At 52.6% G+C, this 25220-nt stretch overlaps 2 protein-coding genes across 3 annotated transcripts; one reads left to right on the forward strand and one right to left on the reverse strand.

The window, feature by feature from the left end:
* HAGH (hydroxyacylglutathione hydrolase) lies at window positions 1-19185 on the reverse strand. 2 transcript variants are annotated; one of them, XM_021667214.2, is made up of 9 exons: window positions 18686-19185; window positions 14351-14523; window positions 13798-13862; window positions 11229-11346; window positions 10480-10588; window positions 8811-8914; window positions 8526-8627; window positions 660-739; window positions 1-279 (listed from the first exon to the last, which is right to left on the reverse strand). In XM_021667214.2, the coding sequence occupies exons 1-9, from the start codon at window positions 18759-18761 to the stop codon at window positions 180-182; spliced, it is 927 nt and encodes a 308-aa protein (XP_021522889.2). In that variant the 5' UTR covers window positions 18762-19185; the 3' UTR covers window positions 1-179. The 2 variants fall into 2 exon arrangements, with proteins under 2 accessions (XP_021522889.2, XP_021522888.2); XM_021667213.2 differs by lacking the exon at window positions 18686-19185 and adding an exon at window positions 18487-18571.
* FAHD1 (fumarylacetoacetate hydrolase domain containing 1) lies at window positions 19136-20911 on the forward strand. The gene has a single exon (XM_064362328.1). It carries the CDS (start codon window positions 19230-19232, stop codon window positions 19893-19895), a length of 666 nt encoding a protein of 221 aa, XP_064218398.1. The 5' UTR covers window positions 19136-19229; the 3' UTR covers window positions 19896-20911.
* The last annotated feature ends 4309 nt before the right edge of the window (window positions 20912-25220 follow it).

The raw sequence follows: 25220 nt of genomic DNA on the forward strand, positions 1-25220 counted from the left end.
TTATGGGAATAAATACTTTTTAAATTTCTCTTATAAATATGCATTAGAACATTCGATAACACAAGCCACGAGCTGTGAAATTAAGGTTAAATCAAGACTGAATTTCCTGCATCAGCAGCAGGAAAGCCAGTTACCTAAGAGAGCCTAATCCCCCTATGCTCCGAAGGCGCAGGGTGGCCTCAGTCCCGGGGCACCTTGAACTGGTCCTTCTCCCTGCGCACGGCCCGCATGGTGGTCACGGGGTCTGTCTCACCCGCGTGCTGCTGCACTGTCTTCTCCCTGCGGAGGCCAGCAGCACAATGCAGGCTGCAGGAGCAACGGGCCCACCACCCTCCCAAGGAGCCAGGGCTGCTGCAGAGGACACCCCCCAATGAGGGGGGGAGCACAGTGCGTGCTGGTTCAGCCCAGCCCTGGTAGGACATGGAGGATGGGGAGGCGGCAGCCACTCCCCCTCCATTGGGTTTTGAACTCCAGGGTCCAAAAGAACCCAGGCCCTGGCCAAGGTGCCCCCAGAAAAAAAGTGCTCCGACTCTGCGGCTGCACCTGCTATAGCTCCCCAGGGCAGCCTCAGCCATCTAGGCTGTCAGACGCACCTGGGCTGTGCGCTCAGGAGTGGGACTGCCAGACGCGAGAGGCCTGCTCCCGCCCCCTGCCCTCACCTCACTCTCATGAAGGGGTTGTAGGTGAACTCCTCTGCCAGGGTAGATGGCACCGTGGGTTCCCCGATGTCGTACTTCTCCTGCAAGAGAAACATGTCGCTTTATCATGGGAATTTCACAAGATGATGGAAGGCTGGGCGCGGAGGCTCACACCTGTGATCCCTGCACTTTGGGAGTCTGAGATGGACAGATCACTTGAGCCCTGGAGTCTGAGACTAGCCTGGAAAAGATGGTGAGATCCCATCTCTACTAAAAATACAAAAAATCAGCTGGGCGTGGTGGCGGGCACCTGTGGTCCCAGCCACTCAGGGTGCTGAGGTGAGAGGAGAGCACAGGTTGAGGTCACAGTGAGCCAAGATGGCGCTACTGCACTCCAGCCTGGGTGACAGCAAGATCACATCTCAAAATAGATGCTTCAGAACACCTGCTGGTCCCCTCAGAACACCACCTAATTGAGAAGGCAAAGTGAGCAGAGCCCGGCGGGTCTGTCTGTGCAAAGGAGAAGAGAAGCTAACATCCATCCAGGGTGAGCCGCACCCCCCTCCTTCCCTTGCTGTCCTAGAGAAGGCGACAGAGACAGAGCTTCCTTTTCATTCACATGAAGTTTACATCTCAGTTATGGAGGTAGTAACCGACAAAAATGCAGGAGACACAGGTCATAAAGCCACCACAGCTGCACCCGCTAACCAAGCACAGGGAGGAAGGGCACACTGACCAGCACCAGGGCACCTTCCTAGGCATGGCAGGGCAGGGCTCCCTCCCCCAGGGGAGCAGGCCACCTGACCCCCCGCAGGCAGGCGGCTTGTCACCTCCACTCAAGATGGAGATGGTCTCCCTCCTGAGCAACACTGACCAGGGAAGACGGGGGGTGCAGGGTGGGGGGTGTGGGGTGGAGGAGAATGCAAACCCAGCCACGTGGCCAATGGTTAGCAAGAAAAGAGAGGGTGGCAACAGCGGGGTCTCCACGCAGTCCTGGCCTTTCTACCACCGCCTCACCAAGAGGGCTTCAGGACACAGCTCCGACAGAAGCTGCAGGCACCACGCACAAGCTCGGGACTACCGTGGCCTCACCCCGAAGGTCCCCACTCGCTGTGGGCAGTGGGGTCAAGGACTGACTCTTCAGCTGGTGGAGGGGCACCGAGTGGGGTCTGGCGACACCAAGATGAAGGGTTCAAACTAATCTGTTCTTTCTTCTGCCGAAAAGAACCTGAGAATGTTTCGTAATATTCCCTGTTCCCACCAATATTCTCACGCCCAAGACATCTCCTTCCACCTCCTATGAGGGAAGAAAAGTTAACACTTTTAAAACAGGCAGTGCAAACTGTCATAACCTTTTGGGTTACCTATTAAAAAGGTTTTTTATTTTGTTTTCAGACAGTCTTATTCTGCTGCCTCGGCTCACTGCAATCTCTGCCTCCCAGGTTCAAGCGATTCTCCTGCCTCAGCCTCCCAAGTAGCTGGGATTATCGGCGCTCACCACCACACTCAGCTAATTTTTTGTATTTTTTTTTTTTTTAAAGTAGAGATGGGGTTTCTCCATGTTGGTCAGGCTGGTCTCGAATTCCCAACCTCAGGTGATCCAACCACCTCGGCCTCCCAAAGTGGTGGGATTACAGGTGTGAGCCATTGCACCCGGCCTAAAATGAGTTTTAATGTAGTAGCTATTTTTCCTATCAAGTACAAAGCAAGCAGAAATTTAAACACATAAAAAAAGGCATAAATAAGGTCCTAACACTTTGGGAGGCCGAGGTGGGTGGATTGCCTGAGCTGAGTAGTTCGAAACCAGCCTGGACAATGTGGTGAAACCCTCTCTACTAAAATACAAAAAACAAGCCAGGCATGGCAGTGTGCGTATGAAATCCCAGCTACTCCGGAGGCTGAGGCAGAATTGCTTGAACCCGGGAGGCAGAGGTTGCAGTGAGCCGATATCACGCCACTGCACTGCAGCCTGAGCAAATGAGTAAGGCTCCATCTCAGAAAAAAAAAAAAAAAAAAAAAAAAAACCAGGCACGGTGGCTCATGCCTATAATCCCAACACTTTGGGAGGCCGAGGCAGGTGGATCACAAGATCAGGAGATGGAGACCAGCCTGGCCACCATGGTGAAACCCCAACTCTAGTAAAACACAAAAAATCAGCCAGGCATGGTGGCAGGCACCTGTAGTCCCAGCTACTCGGGAGGCTGAGGCAGGGGAACTGCTTGAACCCAGGCACTGGATGTTGCAGTGAGCCACCACTGTACTCCAGTTTGGTGACAGAGCAAGAGTCCCTCCAAAAAAAAAAAAAAAAAAAAGGTCAGTCCTTGCAGCACAGCTCAGAAGAGCTACACCTCCTGTGGGTTCTGAACTCCAGGGTCAAAAAGGAGTTGAAAACTCTCAATGTCCTTCCTACTGAGACTGGTAAAATGATTATGGGTAACACCCACACAATAGTGTATTTTACACCTATTAAAAAGAATGACAAGCCAGGCATGGTGGCTCACACCTGTAATCCCAGTACTTTGGGAAGCCGAGGCAGGAGGATCACAGGAGTTCAAGAACAGCTTAGGTGACATGGTGAAACCCAGTCTCTACCAAACACACAAAAATTGCACAGGCCTATAGTCCCAGCTACGAGACGCTGAGGCAAGAGAATTACTTGGACCCGAGGAGGCAGAGGTTGCAGTGAGCTGAGATTGTGCCATTCCACACTCCAGCCTGGACGGCAGAGCGAGATGCTACCTCCCCCCGCCCCCCCAAAAACAGAGGCCTGGCACGGTGGCTCATTCCAGTAATCACAGCACTTTGGGAGGCCAAGACAGGCGGATCACATGAGGTTGGGAGTTCAAGACCAGCCTGACCAAAATGGAGAAACCCCATCTCTACTAAAAATATAAAATTAGCTGGGCATGGTGGCACATGCCTGTAATCCCATCTACTGGGGAGGCTGAGGCAGGACCCACCTGAGGACCACCCTCCCACTTGAACCTGGGAGGCAGAAGTTGCAGTGAGCCAAGTTTGCACCACTGCACTGCAGCCTGGGCAACAAGAGTGAAACTCTATCAAAAAAAAAAAAAATGACAAGCCAGGCACAGTGGCTCATGCCTATAATCTCAGCACACTGGGAATCTGAGGCAGGTGAATCTAACACCTGAGGTCAGGAGTTCGAGACCAGCCTGACCCAACATGGTAAAACCCTGTCTCTACTAAAAATACGAAAATTACCTATGCATTCCAGCCTGGGTGACAGAGCCAGACTTTGTCTAAAAAAAAAAATTAGGCCAGGTGCGGTGGCTTGTGCCTGTAATCCCAGCACTTTAGGAGGCCAAGGGAGGCAGATCACCTGAGGTTGGGAGTTCAAGACTAGCCTGACCAACACGGAGACACCCGTTGCAACTAAAAATACAAAAATGAGCCGGGCGTGGTGGTATGTGCCTGTAATCCCAGCTACTTAGGAAGCTGAGGCAGGAGAATCACTTGAACCCGGGAGGTGGAGGTTGTGGTGAGCCGAGATTATGCCACTGCACTCCAGCCTGGGCAACAAGAGTGAAATGCCATCAAAAAAAAAAACAACAAACAATCAACAAAATTGACATGACTGATAAAAAGAACACAAACTGTCAGTATCAGGAATGAAAGCAGGAATATTATCACAAGTCCACCAGACACTGGGGAGGGGGAGGGGTTCACCCTGATCTAAATTTAACAACTATACAAATTCCAAAAAGAAAAACTGGAATAAGTTTTTTTGACCTTAAAATGGAAGACAAAAAAGAATGAATCATAAAATAATCTATTGGACTTCCTCAAAATGACAAATGTTTGCTCGAAAGATACTGCTGAGAAGAAGAGGCTGGACTGGGCTCCAGCACCTCCTTCCAAAACCCCGCATGGCCACGAGGTGGCAGGAGTATGCGGAACAGCTGATCTCCCACGCCTTCCTGGCAGAATGCAAACACCCCAAGCGCTGAGAAAGGAGCATTTGGGAGTTTCTTCACAAGTCCAGCCCAGCCACTCCTTTCCTGGGTGTCTGCGCAGTGCTGTGCCTAGGAGGTCCGTCCCTCCAAATGCATGCTGAGATCTGATCCCCATCGCGTGGGTGGGGCTGAATGGAGGTGCTTGGATCACGGGGAGAATCCCTTGTGAAGGGCTTGGTGCCCTCAGCCAAGTGTGAGTGAGTTTTTGCTGTTAGTTCCCACAGGATCTGCTGGTTTAAAAGAACCTGGTGCCTCTGCCCTCCCACCCCCTCTCCTCTCTCACCCGCTCTGGCCACACACTTCACACCCACCAGCTCCTTTCCCCTTCAGCCATGAGTGGAAGCAGCCTGAGGCCTCACCAGGTGCGGACACCCAGGCCATGCTGCTTATACAGCCTGCACAGCCATGAGCCACATAAACCTCCTTTTATAAATTACCCAGCCTCAAGTATTCCTTTATAGCAACACCACACAGACTAAGACACCCAAGGAAGTTAAAACGTATGTCCACTGTATTTCTAACTAGTATTAAATAATCACGACCAAGTGCGTAGTGTTCCATTTAATCACACATGCCAGACCTTGAACACGAAAATTCCAAAACACTGCTGAGAAACGCTAAAGACCTCAATAAATGGAAAGCTCACATAAACACTCAGTGTTGAGATCTCAGTTCTCAGGGCCGGGTGCGGTGGCTCACGCCTGTAATCCCAGCACTTTGGGAGGCCGAGGCGGGTAGATCACGAGGTCAAGAGATCAAGACCATCCTGGTCAACATGGTGAAACCCCGTCTCTACTACAAATACAAAAAATTAGCTGGGCATGGTGGCGCGTGCCTGTAATCCCAGCTACTCAGGAGGCTGAGGCAGGAGAATTGCCCGAACCCAGGAGGCGGAGGTTGCGGTGAGCCGAGATCGCGCCATTGCACTCCAGCCTGGGTAACAAGAGCGAAACTCCGTCTCAAAAAAAAAAAGATCTCAGTTCTCTCCTCATCACTTATCACAACAGCCCCAATGCCAAGCCAGCTTTTTTGGTAGAAACTCCAAGATGATTCTAAAAATGGAAATGCAAAAGGCTTGAAAGAACCAACAACACTGGAGGATTTACACTACTGAGGTCAGGACTCGGCACAGAGCTACGGCACTCAGGATGATGTGCTGGGACACCAGGCAAGTCACATAGACCAGCACAACAGAGCAGAGTCCAGAAGGAGACTCGGGCATGGACGGTCTGTACTTTGCAGAGAGGCGCCAAGGCAATCCAGGCAGGAAAGGACCGTCCAACAGACAGCCCTGAACGAGTCGGGATCTCACTGCGGGAAGGTGAACCTCTACCCTCGCCTCGCACCTCACGCAAACGCCATCTTGAAAGGGAACACTTTAAATTTTCTGTGAATATAAAAGCGAAGACTTTGAAACTTCTAGGAAGAAACACAGGAGAAAGTCTTTGTGAGCTAGGGGTATGCAAAGATTTGTTAGAGCACAAAAAAACATGAAAGAAGAAATGAGTAGGCCGGGTGAGCTGGCTCACGCCTGTAATCCCAGCACTTTGGGAGGCTGAGGCAGGCAGATCACGAGGTCTGGAGATTGAGACCAACATGGTGAAACCAATCTCTACTAAAAATACAAAAAAGCATTAGCTGGGCACGGTGGCGTGCACCTGTAATCCCAGCTACTGGGGAGGCTGAGGCCGGAGAATCGCTTGAACCAGGGAGGTGGAGACTGACATAAGCCAAGATCATGCCATTGCACTCCACCCCGGTGACAGACGAGTGAGACTCCGTCTCAAAAAAAAAGCAAAAGAAAAAGAGTAAACTGAACTTCACCAAAACTATAAACTATTTTCCAAAGACAGTGTTAAGAAAAGGAAAAGGCAAGTCATGAAGTGGGAGAGAAAAATTTTTTACATAAATCTCACCAAGACTTGTTTACAGATGATGTAAGAAACTCTCACGAGAGCAACCTAACAGGCCAAACCCAGTCTTTTAAGTGGACAAAAAACTGAACGTAAACTTCACAACAGAAGGCATCCAAAGGCCAACACACACGAGAGGATGGCCATGGGGAAACACACATTTGAAAAGCAGTGAGACGCTACCACACACACATTAGAATGGTAAAAATTAGAGAGACCAACAGCCCCAGCAGTGGCTGGCGCAGTGTGGAGGCCCCAGAACTCATGAATTGGTGGTGGGATCGCCGAACAGGACAACCATTTTGGAAAACAGTTCATACATTTAACCACATGACACAGCAACTCCACCCTTAGGTAGGTACCCAAGAGCAATAAAAACATGTCCACAAAAAGACTTGTACACAAATGTTCTTAGCAGCTTTATTCAAATAGCAAAAACCTGGAGACAGACAAATGGATAAACAAATTGCAGCATTTCCACATGATGTGCTACTCAGAAGCAAAGAGCATGGCTGAATCTCACCAACATCAGCAGGGCCAAGAATGCCACAGAGATGACGGAGTCGCATGCTTCCGTTTACGGGAAACTCTACAAAGTCAGCTGAAAGGCCAGGCGCAGTGGCTCACGCCTGTAATCCCAGCACTTTGTGAGGCCAAGGTGGGCAGATCACAAGGTCAGGAGTTTGAGAGCAGCCTGGCCAACATAGTGAAACCCCATCTCTACTAAAAATACAAAAATTAGTCAGGCGTGGTGGTGCACACCTGTAGTCCCAGCTACTCAAGAGGCTGAGGCAGGAGAATCACTTGAACCCAGGAGTCAGAGGTTGCAGTGAGCCAAGATCACACCACTGCACTCCAGCCTGGGAGACAGAGCAAGACTCCGTCTCAGGAAAAAAAAAAAAAAAAAAAAAAAAAAAGTGACCTGAAGTCACAGCAGAGCAACAGCTGGCAGGAATGCCATATGGAAGGGGCATGGGAGCCTTTAGGGCAGTGGAAAGTTCTCCATCTTGACCGTGGAGGGGATTACATGGGGCAAACATCACCAACATTCCTCAATCTGCAACCTGTCCACTCCAAACAGACTCATTGGCCAGGCATGGTGGCTCACGCCTGTAATCCCAACACTTGGAGAGGCCAAGGCAGGCGGATCACCTGAAGTCAGGAGTTCAAGATCAGCCTGGCCAACATGGTGAAACCCTGTCTCTAGTAAAAAACACAAAAATACAGGTGGTGGGTGCCTGTAATCCCAGCTACTCGGGAGGCTGAGGCAGGAGAATTGCTTGAACCCAGGAGACAGAGGTTGCAGTGAGCTGAGATTATGCCACTGCACTCCAGCCTGGGTGGTAGAGCAAGCCTCCATCTCAAATAAAGGAAAAAAAAGATGAATATTTATGATTCATCAGATTTAGAGTTTGGATTTTTATGAGTAAATATTGTAAAATAACGTAATCCTCTACTCCAAGAAATTGAAAAAGATGCTCAACAGAAATAGATGATTTACTTAAAACAACAAACCTGTCCGAGGCAGCGACTCTCACTCCACTCAGCAGAGGGAGGCCACGTTTGAGAGCACCTAGGCATACACAGTCCTGACACTGTTTCTGGTGAATTTGGGAACACACCCCTGGAGAACCCTCTCCTGCTACCGGCACTCTTTGGCTCGGCTGGCCTGAGCTATGCCATGGATGCTCACGTGGGGCCTTCATGGAAACAGGAGTCCTTTGGACACAGAGCCACCTTCCGTGGCCTGGGGAGCCAGCAGAGCCACGTGGTGCCAGCCTGACTCTACTGCTCAAGGTGGGAAACAGGCCCGGCACTTGTTAGACATGCAGCATCTGAAGCCCACTCAGGATCCTCTGAAGCAGAGGGATCTCAACAGAACCCCTGGGGTTCACTGTAAAGGGAAAGCCTGGCCACAGTGGCCTGAATCCCAGGCCTACTCTGTGACCTCGGAGGCGCGAGTGTCTACCTACTCTGGCAACCCCACTGTGCACACTCACCTTGGCCCAGGCCAGCTTCTCCTGGATGGCGGCGTTGCCAGGCTCCACGTGGCGTGCAAACTTGAGGTTGTTGATGGTGTACTCATGGCCACAGTAGACTCTCTGAGGAGAGAGGCGACAGGTGAGCTCGGAAGGCTGTTGCCACCTGCAGAAGTCCTCAGGGATGGGACAAGGATACCCGGGGGTGTATCCGGTGAGTGGGTGCCAGGAGGGAGACCCTTTGTCTCCTGCCAGGCAGGCTGGGTGAGGCCCCCACACCACAGCCCGCAGGGAGGCACTGCCTACCGTGTCCGGGGGGAGCCGGCCCAGAACCTCCAGCAGAGCTTTGCACATCTCATCCGCGGTCCCTTCATAGAACTTCCCACAGCCAGCCACAAACAAGGTGTCACCTGGAAACAAGAACAGCCACGAGGTGGGGGCCACTCGAGGCCAGTGGCTGGGACTCAGGAGGGTCCAGGAGCAGGGTGACACTCACCGGCAAGGCCCAGGCCCCGAGCCCTGGCTGCCCTCTGGTCCTGGCTGCCCTGACACCCACAGGCTGGCTCCACTCAGAGCCCGCATTCCAGCTCCCACACCTCCTTCCAAGCCTCAGCTGACAGTGCTGACCACCTGATGACCACCCAACTGGCCATGCAGACCCGAAACCCAAGTCACTCTTCCCTCACTGCCCCCAGTCCCACCAGTGGTGGCTGTGAGATGCTCACAAACCCAGCCCTCCCCGACACACCCAGCAGCCCCTCTCAGGCTCCTGCCTGGACCCCGTCTTCCCTTCACCCCAGCAGCCAGTGCCACCCTGTGACCAAGGTCTCACCGCCCTGCCTGAGCTGACGAGACCACCTCTCACCCACTGCAGGGGACGCAGCCCACAATGCTGGGCACCTCAGGTGCACCCCACCCTCAAGCACCCAGGCTCCTTCCTGCCTCAGCCTCAGCCTCAGGACCGTGTCCCCACCCCAGCCTCTGCCCTCCTCGTGCTGCTTCATGGCCATCCTCAGCTCGCTGACCCCATGCAGCCATTGGCCTCAGAAACAGGGCTGTCCCCCCCAAGAGGAGTGTGCTCAGCACCCAGCATAGCAGAGGCCACCCCACTTCGCCTCACCACCCAGGGCAGAGAAGCATGCAGTGGTGCTGGGCACAGGCCAAGGCCACGAGTCCCCCTGGGCCCTCTTGGGCATGAGAGATGGGACAGGATGGTAGGACAGGACCTGTTCCCCCAAAGGGTCCCAGACCTCATGTCTGAGGACAGGCAAGAGACCATGGAGACTCCAGAGGTAAGGAAGGGCAGAGCAGGCAGGAGGCGACCTTGGGGCCTGGGGCTCCTGCTCCACGGAGCTGTGTCACCTCCCCTTGCCACAGCTACCAAGTGAAACCCCACACTGTGAGGCCAGTTGGGGGACAGGCACGGGAGGCAGCCCCCACCTCCAGCAGCCTCCACATAGCCTTCCCACACGGGCCACAGCATGGAGGGGCTGGCCTACAACGGGGCTGTCCCCCGGCCATATGACCTCCAGAGGCGGCTCCCATGGGTCTGTGATGACTCCAGGAGGCAGGCAGTGCCCCTAGACCGGCACAGGTCCCCTAATCCATGGTACTGAGGAACACAGGGGCTCCAGGGCCGAGCCCCTCGCCCTGCGGGAAGAAACCGATTCTGTTCCCATGAAACCTGCCAAGACCCCAGCTGCCTCTAGCAGTCTCCACCAGCACAGCCCTTCCTGCAGGCGAAACTGCCTTCCAAACCACGATCCAAACCCATTGTGGGAGGCAACAGCCAGCCCGCCATGAGGCTCCCCAACTCCTGGATGTGTCTGAGGCTGAGCCCCAGGCTCCGCCTCCCCATGGACCCCTCACACCAGGGCAACAGAGAAGGCCACGAAGCTGCCCCCGTGAGCCTGCCTGGCAGGAGACAAAGGGGTTCACGAAGAACCCCTAACCCCACCCCCACCTTAACACGCACCTGTGAACACGGCTGGGGGCTGCGAGCCACCGGGTTTCGTCACAAAGTAACAGATGTGTCCTGAAGTATGGCACGGTGTCGACAGGCATTTGACGTTGAGAGACCCCACCTTAAACAAAGCAGATGACCGCGTGTGCTCCCAGACACCCTAGAGAGCATCTCCCGGGGTCACCGTGCAGCCTGGGCCCTCCTCAGCTCCAGGGGATTTGCCCACAAAGGTGGGGCAGGCACTCCCAGTCACAGGGCTGTGGAACTCACTCGCTCCACGGGTGCGCCCAAGTGCGGGGCCCCCCTGGAACCTGAGCACTTGCGTGTAAAAAGCCAAGTGACTTGTTTTGTTTTCTCCTTCAAAACTGGGCGAAATCCACAGCCAGCATCTGGCTAAAGACGGCTTTCCTCTCCACCCCATCTATCCCCATCTGTCCCCCACCCCTGCCCGTGTGCTGTGCTCAAGGAGGCTCCCAGGGGAGCGACACCCTCCCGCTGAGCCTGAGTCTAGCACCGAGACCCCGCCCACATGGCCCACTCCTGAGGGTCACGGAACCCTGCTTCCCAGCCCCACACACAGCCATGTTCTGAACACTCCTCTTCTTGTGCCAAGACAAAGAACACTGTCCACACTGCCACAGAGGACCGCCGACAGCCCTCCTGGGTCACTGCGGTAAGGGAGCAGAGAGGATGTGGGGAGGGTTCCCTGCTCCTGGTAGGGCCGTGCTGGAGCACCGCCACCGCCAGGGCTCACTGCTCACCTGCAGTGTGGACAGATGAGTGACCTTGTGAGTGAGGGCCCCGATACGGTCGTCACCGCCGTACACCTTCAGCCCTGGTTCCAGCTTCACCAGTTTCTCATTCCCGCCAGCGTGGTCCCTGGAAGTCAAACAGGAGACCTGGGCTGCCTGCTGAGCCGAGGGTTGCCTGCTGCTCTTAAGCCCTGGTCAAACAGTATTCCTATTTTGCACTGGACGTTTCTCAAAGAAACATACATCTTGCAACCCAGAAAATTTGCTTCTTGTCCATCACTGGATATGCTTACCAGATACCCGACCCCAAGCGAGGCTGCCTGCGGCCCTGCCTGTGGCTGTATTTGAAGCCGAGGAAGCAAATCACAGACACCTGGATGATCCCGTGGCCAGGGTTCCGAGCGTGGGGCATGGGGTTATCACCTGGACGTCTTTACGAAGAACCACCTGGCTCCCACCTGAGTCCTGGTGCAATAGGTCTGAGGAGTGGCCTGGGGTGGGATTTTTGAAAGCCCCCAGGTGATTCTCATGTGCAGCCCAGTTTGGGAGCCACCCCACTGGCAGAAGATCAAACTGTTCACCGTAGGAATCGCCTGGGGCGTGTCTGGGATGGGTGGCTGGACCTAAAGGTGGTCTGCCTGCAGGGGAGGCCAGACTGGGCCAGCTCCAGGCCTCCTGATGCCCACCGAGTGGAGGAGCCTCCTTCGAGCCCAGGTTTCCCCAGGGGAGCCTGCCTGACCTGCATTTCAGAAAGGGGCAATCGAAGGGGCCCTTCCTGGGCCTCACCTGGGCTAGAATCCCTCATGTAGGCTGCAGAGCCCTGATGTGGGGTGGGGCCGGGAGGATCCCGCACCTGCCGACTGGGCTTCATTTCAAGGGTGAGGCCAAAGCTCTCCCAGTGGCAGGGAGCATCTGGCTTGGCCTCACTCCACGTACCCTACAGACTCCTTCGTGTGCCTCCCAAGGAAACTCCAGTGACCACACCAGAAACTGCCTGCCTTGGCACCGCTGGACCGCAAGATAACAGGATGGAGTGGTGGCCACAGCCCTCTGCCTCTCCTGTCCTTCAGGAGGGCGTGGCACACAGGCCTCAGTCCGCCCATCACCACTCACCACAGATAAGCAAACCCCATCTCGCTGAAGCTAGAGCGTGGCTTAGGACTTCATGCTCCGGCATGAACGTCAGAGGGGCTGGGTGAACTCAAAAGCACTACCATGTTAGAAAGAGACGTCTGCAGCGAGGCCGCGAGAGGCAGTGAGCTGCGGCAAGTTGTGATATGCCAGGCAGCTAGGCGGAGGCCACCACCAGGGTCCCCAGGAGGAAGCATGCTGGCATCAGGGGCCTCACACGACAGGCAGGCAGATGTGCTGAGAGACAGCAGCTCAGCCACACAGGCCAAGGGCCAGGGAGGCTGCAGGCACCGCCCCTCATGCCCAGGTCCCTGCATGGACACCTCTGATGATCCTGCAGAGGCTCTTGGGGCCCGACTCACAGAGCCTGAAACTCTCCAGGTCTCAGTGCAGCTGCGTTAAACCGTGACGCTTCCATCAAACCCTGGCCAAGCCACCAGCACAGCACTCCCACCACCGAGGACAGGACAAAAGGCCTCATTTCACCCGGAGACAGGCTGGGGAAGCCACAGCTTGGAGGCCCTAGGACAGTGCCAGACAGGTCTTGGCTCAGGAGAAAGGTGCTGGCTGCTCTTGGGCGCTTGCTTGGCAAACAGAAGTGAGAGCCAAATAAACACTTTCCTAGCTTTGAAGAGCCTCAAGAATTTTCAAAAGCCAAACAAGGGCCTTGAGCCGGGAATGCCAGCCCTGGAACCCGACATGGTGCTTTATTCATCCTTCAGTTTTTAAGGATTTAAAAAACCCAACCTCTTCAGATACGGCTTTTTTTTTTTTTTTTTTTTTGAGGAAAAAAAAAAAAAATAGAAACCCTCGAGGAAGAGTCTCGCTCTGTCACCCAGGCTGGAGTGCAATGGCATGATCTCGGCTCACTGCAACCTCCACCTCCAGGATTCATGTGATTCTCCTACCTCAGCCTCCTGAGTAGCTGAGATTATAAGCGTGTGCCACCATGCCCAGCTAATTTTTGTATTTTTAGTAGAGACAGGGTTTCACCATGTTGGCCAGGCTGGTCCTGACCTCAAGTAATCTGCCCACCTCAGCCTCCCAAAGTGCTGGGATTATAATCCCACGTAGCCACGGTGCCTAGCCGGCTGCTTTAAAAAACAACCACTCACCCCTAGACTCATTTACTCACTGACGTTGAGGCGGACGTGCCGGGGCACAAGCCAGGGTGGCCCCAGAGACAGCAGGGGCTTGAGGCCTGAGGGTAAGGCTGCAGCCTTCTCCCCTCACCCCACAGGCCACAGGGCCTCAGAATCACTGGAGCACCAGACCTGTCACTCGGGGGCCACGGTCTTTCTCAGAAGCCTGTTGGGGGTCTGTCCTCATAAAACAGACACAGCTTGGGGAAAGACAGGCCTCGATGTCCCTGAACCCACCAGGTCAAGAAGTGAGCCTGGTCCCGCACCCCCAGGAGACACTCAGGCCCTGTGGCACCAGCACTTACCAGTGGTGATGGGTGGTGAGCACCGTGGTCAGCTTCACCCCGTGCTTTTTCGCCTCCTCCACGACCTGCAGCAACACCAGGGCAGGACAAAGGCCCATCACGTTCCCAGGTCTGGCTCGCCGGCCTCCACAGTGGGGTGCCCAGAGGAACCCAGGACGCATGGGAGGGGCCGCTGCTGTGGCCCGTCCTGACCCTGCCAGCTCGCCCTGCTCCAGGAGAGCAGGTGAAAGCAGCTTCTTCCTGCTCAGCCTGGCACTCTCAGAACCACCCACTACTGCTCCAAGCCCCTCCAGCTATGAAGGCATTACCCCCAGAGGCAGCACCAAGGGGCAGAAAGCCTCCAGGAAGAGTCACATGCCCGGGATTTAACAGCACAGCGTTTTCTGTGTCACTGCCTCTTGCCCCCACCCTTCTTGGTTAACAGTGGCTGGAGACTAGTTTTTCAGAAATGAAGTGACTGATTTCCACTTAGCTGAGGGAGAGCTGCAAGGACACTGTGGTTAGGAAGCCATCGGGGGTGAGGGCGGGGAGAGCCAGGCACAGCCATGCACACCTTCTGGGGCTGCACCGGGTCCACAATGGCAGCCTCCTTGGTCTCGTCGTCAATGACCAGGTACATGTAGTTGTCGGTCAGGGCGGGCAGCACCTCCACCTTCATGGTGCCCTCGTCCACGGTCACACTCTTCCGCAAGTCTGTGTGGTGGAAAACTCCCAGCAGGGCTGGACCTGCAGACACAGCACAATTCAGTTGGTGTCTGCACCAGGCCCTCCATGACAGGACGGACAAGCTGCAGTGCTTCCCAGCCTTTCTAGGTTCCTCTGAAAAGAAATACCCTGGCCAGATGCGGTGGTTCTTGCCGGGAATCCCAGCGCTTTAAGAGACTGAGGTAGAAGGACGGCTTGAGGGCAGGAGTTTGAGACCAGCCTGGGCAACATAGCAAGGCCTGGTCTCTACAAATTTAAAAATTAGCCAGGCGTCGTGGTGCACGCCTATAGTCCCTGCTACTCCGGAGGCTGAGGCAAGAGGATTGCGTGAGCCTGGGAGTCTGAGGCTGCAGTGAGCTATGACTGTGCCAGTACACTCCAGCCTAGGTGACAGAGTAAGATCCTGTTCCTTAAAAAACAAAAGAACCGCCGGGCGCGGTGGCTCAAGCCTGTAATCCCAGCACTTTGGGAGGCCGAGGCGGGTGGATCACGAGGTCAAGAGATCGAGACCATCCCGGTCAACATGGTGAAACCCCGTCTCTACTAAAAATACAAAAAATTAGCTGGGCATGGTGGCGCGTGCCTGTAATCCCAGCTACTCAGGAGGCTGAGGCAGGAGAATTGCCTGAACCCAGGAGGCGGAGGTTGCGGTGAGCCGAGATCGTGCCATTGCACTCCAGCCTGGGTAACAAGAGTGAAACTCCGTCTCAAAAAAAAAAAAAAAAAAAACAAAACCAAAAGGAGTATCTTTGTATGTCCCCAAAGAAAACACAGAAACTGACTCATGCTCATATTCATGGAAATCAACTGTTTGAGACTTATGATCTGTATTTTCTTTTTTCAGACCTCTGAAAGGACAGGATGGCCAGCTTGTGGCTGTGAAACAAACCGGTCTGGCATGACTCCTGCCAGCTCTGGGGTACGCACACCCCGGAATCAGGGACAGAACTTGAAGAAAGGAATGCAGACTGGAGGTGCCCCAGCCTGGCCATCTGCCCTCCAGCCAGCTGTGCTGCCACCACTGACTAAGCCAGCCCGCGTTCTATGCAGTTACTCACAGCCATTCTCAGCCTCCAGCCAGAGAGAACCAATATGTGACAGGAGGCTGAGGCAGGAGAATCGCTTGAACCTGGGAGGTGGAGGTTGCAGTGAGCCAAGATTACCTTACTGTACTCCAGCCTGGGTGACAGAGGGAAACTCTGTCTCAAAAAAAAAAAAGAAAGAAAGAAAGAAAAAGAAACAAATACTTGCTCTTGAATAGCAGGAATATGAGTTGCAGATAACGAACAAAAATCAGCAGTTTTGTGGGAAGTAGAAAAGTTCCTTTTTAAAGTTGCCTTTCTTATTAAAGAGTAGGTGTGCTAATAACTTTGTTAAGCCCTATCCTATGTTGCTGTTAGACACGCCATGCTTACAGGCACGTAGTACAATCTATGTCCTTGTACTTTAATCAGGATATCTGTGCTGGACGTGCTCACAGGCCTGTCCCAGCTCTCCACTGCTTTTACCTGTTTTAAGAAAAGTTTTAAGTTATTACCCAATCGGGTTTTAAATTGTGACGTCTGACTCCAGCCAACGGAGATCAGACACAGAAGTAAAGACGACCCCAAATGCGTAAGTGATAAATGTGTGTGTTTTCCTTTGTTCATTGTACTCTCATGGCAGGATGGCTAGTGAGGGTACCCTTCCTGCAGTCCAGGAAGTAAAAACCACATTGCTGAAAGATCCTCTGTCTCAGTGCTGATTTTTCTTTCCAGCACCGAGCATCTATTTCCAACATCCTTTGAGACGGAGAGCTGGCCACAACTGCCCCAGATTCCAGTGTGGAGGATAAAAAATCACCATCCAACTGCCCTAAAGGACTCTGCCACAAGGGCTCAGGAGGTGGGAGGAGTGGGTGACCAAGGGACAAAAGTGTCTGCCAGCCAGTAGAAGCATTTTAGATTAGGTAAATGCAGAAGTATTTTAGCAATGAAACTCCTACTAACCATAAAAATCCATGGGGGCCCTGACAATACCTTCAGTTCCACTTTATGGGGGGAAAAACAAAAGGTGAGAGAGGACAGTGGACTCCTGGGGCAGGTGCCAGGGCAAGGACTTCTCCCAAAAGGGATCCAGAATGGGCAGCACCCAAAAACCGAGAGACACACACGTCTCCAGGGCTCATCTAAATGCGGAATCCAGCCTTATTTCCACAGCCAGGGAAACTGCCCAAACTCTAGTTTCAATCATTGTACAAAGATATCCAGTTACCCTTCTGACAGCCAGCTGGGCGTTTTCCAGGTCCTTCTCCTCATGCACATAATACCTACATTTCTGTATGAGCAGCTTCCTGTGATATTCCCCTTCCCCTTAGCCTCATTACCATCCCAACCCAAGGGGTAGAGCAAGCAGAGTGTGGGTGCTGGAGGCTGCAGGTGGGGTGCAGAAGGGTTGTGACAAGACACACGGAGTGTCGGGGCGTCCTCCTGGAAAGGAGCTCCATCGATACTAGCAGAACATTATAAGCAAAAATACTGCCCATGCGCGGTGACTCACGCCTGGAATCCCAGCACTTTGGGAGACCGAGGCAGGTGGACCATTTGAGGTCAGGAGTTAGATACAAGCCTGGCCAACATGGTGAAACCCTGTCTCTACTAAAAATACAAAAATTAGCAGGGCGTGTTGGCGGGCGCCAGTAGTCCCAGCTACTTAGGAGGCTGAGGCAGGAGAATTGCTTGAGCCAGGGAGGTGGAGGTTGCAGTGCGCAGAGATCGGTGACTGCACCACCCAGGTGAAGGAAATATTTACAACTGGTGCTCAGCCTCCCCTGGGGACCACCACAGCCTCCTAAAGAAGCTGACAAGCCATGGAAGCGCCTTTATTCTGAGAAAAGAACGAAGCTGGTGCCAGTACCAGCAGAAACCTTATTCCCTTTCCATATCACTCAGTCCAACACTGCCTGGAAAATGTTCCCAGCTCACTGTTTTGTAACTTTAATACTTTGTACAAACAGAGGCCAAGGACCTGCAGTCTAGGGGAGTCTGGACCAAGTTCAGACACCTGTTTAGTTTGGCCCACAAAAAAAGAAAAAAAAATGGTCTCAGTGTGTCTCCTAGGCTACGGTGCAATGGTGCGATCACGGGTCACTGCAGCCTCCACCTCCTAGACTTAAGCGATCCTCCCGCCTCAGCCTCCAAAGTGACTGAGACTACAGTCATATGTCACCACGCCCGGCTGATTTTATTTTTTGCAGAGATGAGATCTCCCCATGTTGCCCAGGCTGGTCTGGAACTCCTGGACTCAAGCGATCCTACTGCCTCGGCCTCCCAAATTGCTGGAATGACAGGGGTGCGTCACTGCACTCCTTTTTCAAATCAGGAAGTTTCACAGCACCTAGCTTCCCTTGAACTGGGCGGCACCAGATACTGACGCAGGGGGCTCCCTTCGAATGCGGCAAGCACGCCCTTCCGATGCCCACAGTCCCACGCGAACTCTCCGCCTGCGCCCTTATGAATGTCCCTAAAACTCTAATTCTGAGGACATCAAAATCCTTGCTCTTTCCTTAGCAATGGCGACATTTTACCCCCTGCGGAGCCTTGACAGCTTTCGGCGAGATCTGGAAACTGCCAGGGACACCTCTGTGCCTGCGCACCCAGTGCCCTGAGCTGTGCCCTCCGCCCGCCCAGGGCCCTGCGCTGCGCACCCTCCAGGAGAACTGGCCTGCCCGGCCTCGCAGTCCCCTCGGGACGGATGACACGCGGGGTCCCCAGACAGGGAGGCTCCGGCGCCGGGCGGGCAGCTCGACCACCGCAGGCGGCGCCGCGAGAGCGCGGTCCTTGCAGCCAGGCAGCAGGTGCGGGGCGGGCCGGGCGTCCGGGGGCCGCGCCCAGGCTCTCCACGCCGCCGGCCGGGACAGGACGCGACGCCCTGGCTGCGTCAGAAGCGCGGCCGGCCCAGCCCGAGTGTGGAGGCCGCGGGGGACGCAGGCCCGGCCCTGCTTACCTAGCGCCTTCCGCAGCCGCGGCCCCGCGCCCGCTCCAGCGCCTGCGCCGCCTCCGCTCGAGCCGGGCAGCGCGGCCTCAGGCACCTGCGCAGCAGAAATCGCGTCAGCGACCGCCAACCGACGGCCCCGCGCCGTCCGCTCCCTGCCCCGCAGGGCCCGCGCCCCACGGCCCGGCCCGCCCCGCCCCGCCGCACCCACCCAGGCCTCGGCGGGTGCAGGCGGCTCCCAACGCGGCGAGGCTCCGGCGGCCGAGCAGCCCGCGGCCCAGCACCATGACCGGAGCGAGGCTGGACGGCCGGGCGACCCGGGGCCGCAAAACACAGGCGTCGGCGCGCCACAGCCAATCAGCGTCCGCCTTGCGCCGCCCTCAGCCAATTAGCGTCCGCTTCTCACCGTCCGCCAGCCAATAAACGCGCTCGTGCTCAACCCGTTTTCTCCCCGAGCACCGAATGCCGCGGGCTACGGGACGGGACTGGGGCGGTGGCGGCGGCCCGAGAGCTGGGCCGGGAGAACTGTACCACGAGCCTCCGCCTCTTTCCCGGCCCCGCACAGCAGCTCCCTGGAAGCCGAGCGTCGCGCCACCCGGGCACCATGCAGATCGCGAGTTGGAACGGGCCGTCGCTGGGGTGCGGGAGAGATGGGGGAAGAACAGCGTTCCGAGGCAGTTGGTCCTCTCCGGGTTGCCGTAGGCATCAGCTGACTGGTGCAGCCCGCGTGACTGCAGGGGCACTTGGTTGCAGTCATGGCGGTCTCCAAGCCATTGTCTCGCTTCTGGGAGTGGGGGAAGAACATCGTCTGCGTTGGAAGGAACTACGCGGACCACGTCAGGGAGATGCGCAGCGCGGTGTTGAGCGAGCCCGTGCTGTTCTTGAAACCGTCCACAGCCTACGTGCCCGAGGGCTCGCCCATTCTCATGCCCGCGTACAGCCGCAACCTGCACCACGAGCTGGAGCTGGGCGTGGTGATGGGCAAGCGCTGCCGCGCAGCCCCCGAATCTGCGGCCATGGACTACGTGGGCGGCTATGCCTTGTGCCTGGATATGACCGCCCGGGACGTGCAGGACGAGTGCAAGAAGAAGGGGCTGCCCTGGACTCTGGCCAAGAGCTTCACGGCGTCCTGCCCAGTCAGCGCGTTCGTGCCTAAGGAGAAAATCCCTGACCCTCACAACCTGAAGCTGTGGCTCAAGGTCAACGGCGAGCTGAGACAGGAGGGTGAGACATCCTCCATGATTTTTTCCATCCCCTACATCATCAGTTATGTTTCTAAGATCATAACCTTGGAAGAAGGAGATATTATCTTGACTGGGACGCCAAAGGGAGTTGGACCCGTTAAAGAAAACGATGAAATCGAGGCTGGCATACACGGGCTCGTCAATATGAGATTTAAGGTGGAAAAGCCAGAATACTGAGGTATTTCTTAAGTTTCACGAGGGAAGGGAGCAAGACAAAAGCAAGCAACAGCTATTAAATGTCACAATCTTTTAATAAGAAACCAATTATTTTAAAAATGATTAGATTGCCATGCCTCAATTCCTAGAAGATGGACTCTTCAAGAAAACGTGAAGTAGAACGAATGGGCCAGAAATTAACACAGCCAAAGTAAAATATTTCTTCAGAAAAGATTTTATGAAACCAAATGTTAAAAACAGTTTTCTTTTGTAAAAATTGGAGAAGACTTTTCAGTGGGTTATCTATAAGATGATCAGTAGTTCAAGACTTAAAAACTGCAGAGAAGACTGAAAGTTATTTTGCCCGTAACTTTCCAGTGTTTCCCAAATTTTCTCAGACTTGGTAATCATCAGGAAGAATTTGTAAAAATAAAAATTTACAAATTAGTGGTCCACCCCAGATTGACTGAATCAATTTTTTTTTTTTTTTTTTTTTTTTTGAGACGGAGTTTCGCTCTTGGTACCCAGGCTGGAGTGCAATGGCGCGATCTCGGCTCACCGCAACCTCCGCCTCCCGGGTTCAGGGAATTCTCCTGCCTCAGCCTCCTGAGTAGCTGGGATTACAGGCACGCGCCACCATGCCCAGCTAATTTTTTGTATTTTTAGTAGAGACGGGGTTTCACCATGTTGACCGGGATGGTCTTGATCTCTTACCTCGTGATCCACCCGCCTCGGCCTCCCAAAGTGCTGGGATTACAGGCGTGAGCCACCGCGCCCGGCCCGACTGAATCAATTTGATGGGTTTATTAATCTCCGGTGAAGCAGTGTTTACAGAGTACTCCAAGTGATTCCTGTCAGGGAAATGTGGAAAAACACTGCTGTACAGAATCAGTTTATTTAAAATTTTACTTAGTTTAAGCGAACAGTTAATGAAGATTTCACCTACTAGAGTGTCTACCCAGACCCATTGATTCTGAGTTCAAAAGATGATTTTGAAATTATTGTTGTCCAAATAAAAGTGCTGCCTTTTTTGTGGCTTACAAGTGTATTTTTCCCCCAGTAATGGTGAAGAGGGAATATTTCCTCTTTATGGGACTTCAGACCTAGGTCTTTGACTTTTGGCCTTCTGACCACTGTGCTGTATTAACAGAGTTAATCAGCAACTGTACCTCCCAATCGGAGATAAGGAGGCTTTGTGGAAGGTGAATAGCCTGGGACTGCTGCTTTTGCTCTTGCCTGCACCCTTCTCTTGAAAAAAAAAGTCTAGACAAGATGCACAGCATAGCTATCAATGTCTGGAGGAGTCCTCTGGGCTTCAGCAGGGGTTCTGCTGGCCCCTTGAAGAAAGCCGAGGACATCTAATTTAGTAATAATGGTCAACATTTATTGAACACAGTACTGTTAGGCATAATGTCAAGCAGTTTAGTCTGTATTTCTGTGTGTTATGTAACCCTCAACCAAGCCGTAATGTTAGTATTATCACTACCATCCCCATTACTCAGATGAAAACAGATCTAGAGCAAGCCTGGCTAAATCACTGAGCTTAGTGGCAGAGCCAAGATGTAACCCAGCTCTCCCAAGACCAGACCTGAAGTCTTGACCACAAAGTGGGCTGCATCTTGTAAGCAGATATATAAGAAGAATCAAACATTTATGTATGCTACAACTCCATGCTTAAATTATAATTTAGTATGAGGAAGTACCATAATTTGATTCCTTTATTAAATATGATGCTATCTTAACTACTTTTATCTTTTACTATTCTTTCTTTTTTCATTGCTTGGCAATGCATGTAATTACAGAAGAGTCAGAAAATAGAGATTATCGATTAGAACAAAACAAAAATTTCATCTACCCAGAGATAGCCGAAGTTAAGCACTTAGTGCAAGTTCTTCCAGATCTGTGGATATAATTGTAATTTTTTAAATAGAGTTTGCTCATATCACATAATTTTCTTAATTTGTTTTTTTGGTTTTTTTTGAGATGGAGTTTCGCTCTTGGTACCCAGGCTGGAGTGCAATGGCGCGATCTCGGCTCACCGCAACCTCTGCCTCCTGGGTTCAGGCAATTCTGCCTCAGCCTCCTGAGTAGCTGGGATTACAGGCACGCGCCACCATGCCCAGCTAATTTTTTGTATTTTTAGTAGAGACGGGGTTTCACCATGTTGACCAGGATGGTCTCCATCTCTTGACCTCATGATCCACCCGCCTTGGCCTCCCAAAGTGCTGGGATTACAGGCGTGAGCCACCGCGCCCGGCAATTTGTTTTTTTTAAATGTAATTTCATTCTTGTTGCCTAGGCTGGAGTACAGTGGCATGATCTCAGCTCACTGCAACCTCTGCCTCCCGGGTTCAAGTGATTCTCCTGCCTCAGCCTCCCAAGTAGCTGGGATTATGGGCACGTGCCACCACACCCGGCAAATTTTGTATTTTTAGTAGAGATGGAGTTTCACCATGTTGGTCAGCTTGGTCTCAAACTCCTGACCTCAGGTGATCCACCCGCCTCAGCCTCCCAAAGTGCTGGGATTTCAGGCTTGAGCTACCGTGCCTGGCTGTACCATGCAATTTGCTAACTTGCTTATTCCACTGTACATTGTTACCCTCTTTTTCCTTGTTAGCTGACACATTTCTGTAGTATGATTTTGATGGACTGCATGATTCGGAAGACAGGCCTCCCATTTTTGGACCTTGAGATTGTCTCTTTTTTTTCTTTTTTTGTTTTTAGGTAATGCTGCTAAAGAGATTGTTTCTAATGATTTGCTAGTATCAGCACATGAGCTGTTATTTCCTTTGGCTAGGTTCCCAATAAGTGGAAGAGTTGGACCAAAGGGTTTGCTCATACTGAAAGTGTATTATTAGTCTAGCTAGCAGGTACAAGGTTCAGCTGAGATACATCTACCAAGTTGACAGACTATTAAAGCCAAAGGTATAAAGTAGGAGCACTGTTCACATGCAGCCCTAGTAGGTGGCACAAGCCAGCACTGAGTACTGTGCCCCTGGGGTCAGTGTTCACCACAGTGGTAGAACAAGCTTTGTCACAAACATCAACACCAGCATTGCAGGTGTAGGCACACAAAACCCTTAGATACAAGAATCAAAAACAGAGACACCAAGTCCAATAATTCTTGATGTTGCTAAAATCATAATCTCAGCATTCAAAAGATATTTTTGCACTTATTTTGAATACATTTAAACCTATGAAAAAGTTGAAAGACTAATACAGTGAACTCCATATACCCTTTAATAGATTCAACAAGTATTAATATTCACTATATCCTCTGGTCCTGTGTCTCTCCCTTTCTCCCCCCACGTGTGCATATATACACATGCACCTCTTTCTCTATCTCTACATATATATATATATATATATATATATATATATATATATATATACATACATACACACACACACACACACACAGCATTATTTTGGAAATATGTTGGGATGGTAACTGCAGAAACACTCTGCCCTTTCAGCATAGATCTAAGAATCAGGATATTCACCTACATAGATATGAGACTGGCCGGGTGTGGTGGCTCATGCCTGTAATCCTAGCACGTTGGGAGGCTGAGGTGGGTGGATCACTTGAGGTCGGGAGTTCAAGACCAGCCTGGCCAACATGGTGAAACCCCACCTTTAAAAAAAAATTAGCTGGGCGTGATGGTGGGCGCCTGTAATCCCAGCTACTCCGGAGGCTGAGGCAGAGAACTGCTCGAACCCGGGAGGCAGAGGTTGCAGTGAGCCAAAATCATGCCACTGCATTCCAGCCTGGGCGACAGAGCGAGACTCTGTCAAAAAAAAAAAAGAGACCATTATCACACTTATGAAAATTTCAGCCAGGCGCAACGGTTCATGCCTGTAATCCCAGCACTTTGGGAGGCTGAGGTGGGCAGATCATCTGAGGTTGGGAGTTTGACCAACATGGAGAAACCCCATCTCTACTAAAAAAAAAAAAGATTAGCAGGGCATGGTGGCACATGCCTGTAAATCCTAGCTACTCAGGAGGCTGAGGCAGGAGAATCACTTGAACCCGGGAGGCAGAGGTTGCGGTAAGCCAAGATCCCACCACTGTACTCCAGCCTGGGCAAGAAGAGTGAAACTCCATCTAAAAAAAAAAATAATAATTCCACAATATATTAGTCTGCACAGACTATGCCTTGACATCTGTTGTGTTTTTAAAACATGTTCATTGGGCTTTTATAAAAAATGAGTATTACACATCTGCATAATATATTATGAACATATTTTCAGGTCAGTGAATATAGGTATACATAACCCTTTTTAATGGTGTATCTTGGATCATGTACCCCAGAAGCACATTCTTGTTCCCATGATTTGCTGAAGGAGAGCTCTCAGGAGAAGCGCAGTGAAGCAGAAAGGGCAGTGATGGGCAAACTCCAAGGAAGAAAGTGGTCTCCGAGCTGGACACCAGCTTCAGTCAGCTGGTGAACCCAAGGGAAGCTCTGGATCAAGGAGTGTGTTGGCACCAGAATATGCTTTCCCTGCCTCTTCCATAGCCGTGTCAGGTAATTTTCTGACCCTCATAGAAGCTGAGGGACTTCAGCAAGTGAAGAGTTCTATGTGGGGCATCCCCTATAGGTTGCACAGGTTTCAGATGCTCTGCTATTAGAAACAATGTGGCCAGGCGCAGTGACTCACACCTGTAATTCCAGCACTCTGGGAGGTCAAGGTGTGTGGATCACAAGGTCAGAAGTTTGAGACCAACCTGGCCAATATGGTGAAACCCCATCTCTACTAAAAATACAAAAGTTATCCGGGCATGTTGGTGGACGCCTGTAGTCCCAGCTACTCAGGAGGCTGAGGCAGAATTGCTTGAACCCAGGAGGCAGAGGTTACAGTGAGCTGAGATCACACCATTTCAGTCCAGCCTGAGTGACAGAATGAGACTCCATTTCAAAAAAAGAAAGAAAAAGGGAAATGATGCGAGGAGCATCTTCCATATACTCTACATCAAAGGTCCCCAACCTCCAGGTCACCGACCACCACCAGCCTGTGGCCTGTTAGGAACCGGGCCGCAAAGCAGGAGGCGAGTGAGCATTACTGCCTGAGCTCTGTCTCCTGTCAGATCAGTGATGGCATTAGATTCTCAGAGAAGCGTGAACCCTATTGTAAACTATGCAGGCAAGGGCTCTAGGTTGCGCATTCCTTCTAAGAATCTGATGCCTGGATCTGAGGTGGAACATTTCCATCCTGAAACCGTCGCCCCCTCTCCGCAATCTGTGGAAAAATTGCCTTCCACAAAACTAGTCCTAGGTGCCACAAAAGTTGGGGCCACTACTCTACATCACTGGCACTTGTTTGTTTCCTTAGGGAAGTCTTAGAAGT

The sequence above is a fragment of the Aotus nancymaae genome, unplaced genomic scaffold, assembly GCF_030222135.1.
Source record: "Aotus nancymaae isolate 86718 unplaced genomic scaffold, 86718_ANA_hifiasm-v0.15.2.pri h1tg000049l, whole genome shotgun sequence".
NCBI classification, from domain to species: Eukaryota; Metazoa; Chordata; class Mammalia; order Primates; family Aotidae; genus Aotus; species Aotus nancymaae.